The sequence below is a fragment of the Choloepus didactylus genome, chromosome 4 (assembly GCF_015220235.1).
Source record: "Choloepus didactylus isolate mChoDid1 chromosome 4, mChoDid1.pri, whole genome shotgun sequence".
Lineage (NCBI taxonomy): Eukaryota > Metazoa > Chordata > Mammalia > Pilosa > Megalonychidae > Choloepus > Choloepus didactylus.
In genome coordinates, this window is record NC_051310.1 from 149,528,284 (window position 1) to 149,530,621 (window position 2,338).

Here is a 2,338-nt window from a genome sequence, read left to right on the forward strand (position 1 = left end):
TTTATAAAGGGAATTTATTTGGTTACACAATTACAGTCTTAAGGCCATAAAGTGTCCAAGGTAAGGCATCAGCAATCAGTACCTTCACTGGAGAAAGGCTATTGGCATCCAAAAAACCTCTGTTAGCTGGGAAGGCATGTGGTTGGCATCTGCTTGCTCCTAGGTTGCATTTCATCTCCTCTCTCAGCTCCTGTGCATTCTTCAAAGTGTCCCTCGTGGCTGCGACTCCTCTTCAAAATGTCACTCTCAGTTGCTCTCTCAAGTCCTTCTGTTTCTCTGCTTTTCTAGGGCTCCAGTAATTATATCAAGACCCACCCTGAATGGGTGGGGCCACATTTCCATGGAAACATTCTATCAAGAGATCATACCCTAATCAAAGGTGTCACTCACAGTTGGGTGGGTCACATCTCCATGGAAACACTCAATCAGAAGGTTCCAACCTAATCAACACTAATATGTCTGCCCCCACAAGATTGCATTAAAGAATATGCCTTTTCTGGGGGTACATAATATATACAAACCAGCACAACACTATTACTTGCTTGGGTAATTCTTTCTCATTTTCTTTCCTCCTTTAGATTATATGAAAACTAGTCTGTGTTCTGAGATAATGGATGAGATGAATCACTCTATGGTATCAGAGTTTGTGTTCCTGGGACTTACCAATTCATGGGAGAACCAGCTTCTCCTTTTTGTCTTCTCCTTTTCATTCTACTTTGCAAGTATGATGGGAAATCTTGTCATTGTGTTTACTGTAACCTTGGATGCTCATCTTCACTCCCCTATGTATTTGCTCCTGGGTAACCTCTCAATCATTGATATGCTATTTTGCTCAATCACAGCCCCTAAAATGATTTGTGATGTTTTCAAGAAGCATAAAGCCATCTCCTTTTCGGGATGTATTACCCAGATCTTCTTTAGCCATGCTGTTGGGGGCACTGAGATGGTTCTGCTCATAGCCATGGCCTTTGACAGGTATGTGGCCATATGCAAACCTCTCCACTACCTGACCATAATGAGTCCAAGAATGTGTCTGTTCTTTTTAGTCACTTCCTGGGCCATTGGTGTTATCCACTCAGTAGTCCAATTGGTTTTTGTTGTGGATTTGCCTTTTTGTGGCCCTAATGTATTGGACAGTTTTTACTGTGATCTTCCCCGACTCCTCAGGCTTGCCTGCATAGACACCCAAGACCTAGAGTTCATGGTCACCGTCAATAGTGGGCTCATTTCAGTGGGCTCCTTTGTTTTGTTGGTCATTTCTTACATCTTCATTCTGTTCACTGTTTGGAAACATTCTTCCGGTGGTTCATCCAAGGCCCTTTCCACACTATCAGCTCATATTACTGTGGTGGTCTTGTTCTTTGGGCCATTGATGTTTTTCTACATATGGCCTTCTCCTACATCACACCTGGATAAGCATCTTGCTATTTTTGATGCATTCATTACTCCTTTACTGAATCCAGTCATCTACACATTCAGGAACAAAGAGATGAAAGTGGCAATGAAGAGACTGGGCAGTCACCTTGTGCATTACGGGAAGATTTTGTAAATGGATTCACTATGAAGACATGGAACTATAGATTCTCCCTTATGCTGGTTCAGAAAAGACATTTTTGCAATTTCAGGGACATATGCAAGATAGGCTATGTGTGCTGGTTTGAATGTATTGTGTCCCCCAAATGCCATTATCATTGTGGTCTTGTGGGACAGACGTTTTGGTGCTAGTTAGATTTGCTTGGAATGTGCCCCACCCAGCTGTGGGTGGTGACTTTGGTGGGATACTCCTATGGAGGTGTGACCCCACCCATTCAGGGTGGGCCTTGATCAGTGGAGCCATATAAAACATGCTGACTCAAAGAGACGGAACAGAGTACAGCTGTGAGTGACGTTTTGAAGAAGAGCAAGCTTGCTAGAGAGGAATGTCCTGGGAGAAAGCCATTTTGAAACCAGAACTTTGGAGCAGACGCCAGCCACGTGCCTTCCCAGCTAACAGAGGTTTTCCGGATGCCATTGGCCATCCTCCAGTGAAGGTACCTGATTACTGATGTGTTACCTTGGACACTTTATGGCCTTAAGACTGTAACTGTGTAGTCAAATAAACCCCCTTTTTATAAAAGCCAGTCCATCTCTGGTGTTTTGCATTCCACAGCATTAGCAAACTAGGACACTATGTTATCTGCCTAGAAATCTACTATCTATTATATTATGATATTTTGCCATTAAATTAGAAGTGATGTTGTTTTGACTCAGTACATCAAAGAGTTACAAACCAAACCCTATGTCCTTCATAATCTACCACTTTGAACAGTCCATGTCTTAAGAAAGTACCATGTAACTG

General features: G+C 42.6%; 1 protein-coding gene across 1 annotated transcript; it reads left to right on the plus strand.

Annotated features, from left to right (window-relative positions):
* Positions 1-610: 610 nt before the first annotated feature.
* LOC119533407 (olfactory receptor 4F15) lies at positions 611-1,549 on the plus strand. Its single transcript, XM_037835450.1, has one exon. The coding sequence runs from the start codon at positions 611-613 to the stop codon at positions 1,547-1,549; it is 939 nt and encodes a 312-aa protein (XP_037691378.1).
* Positions 1,550-2,338: the final 789 nt, after the last annotated feature.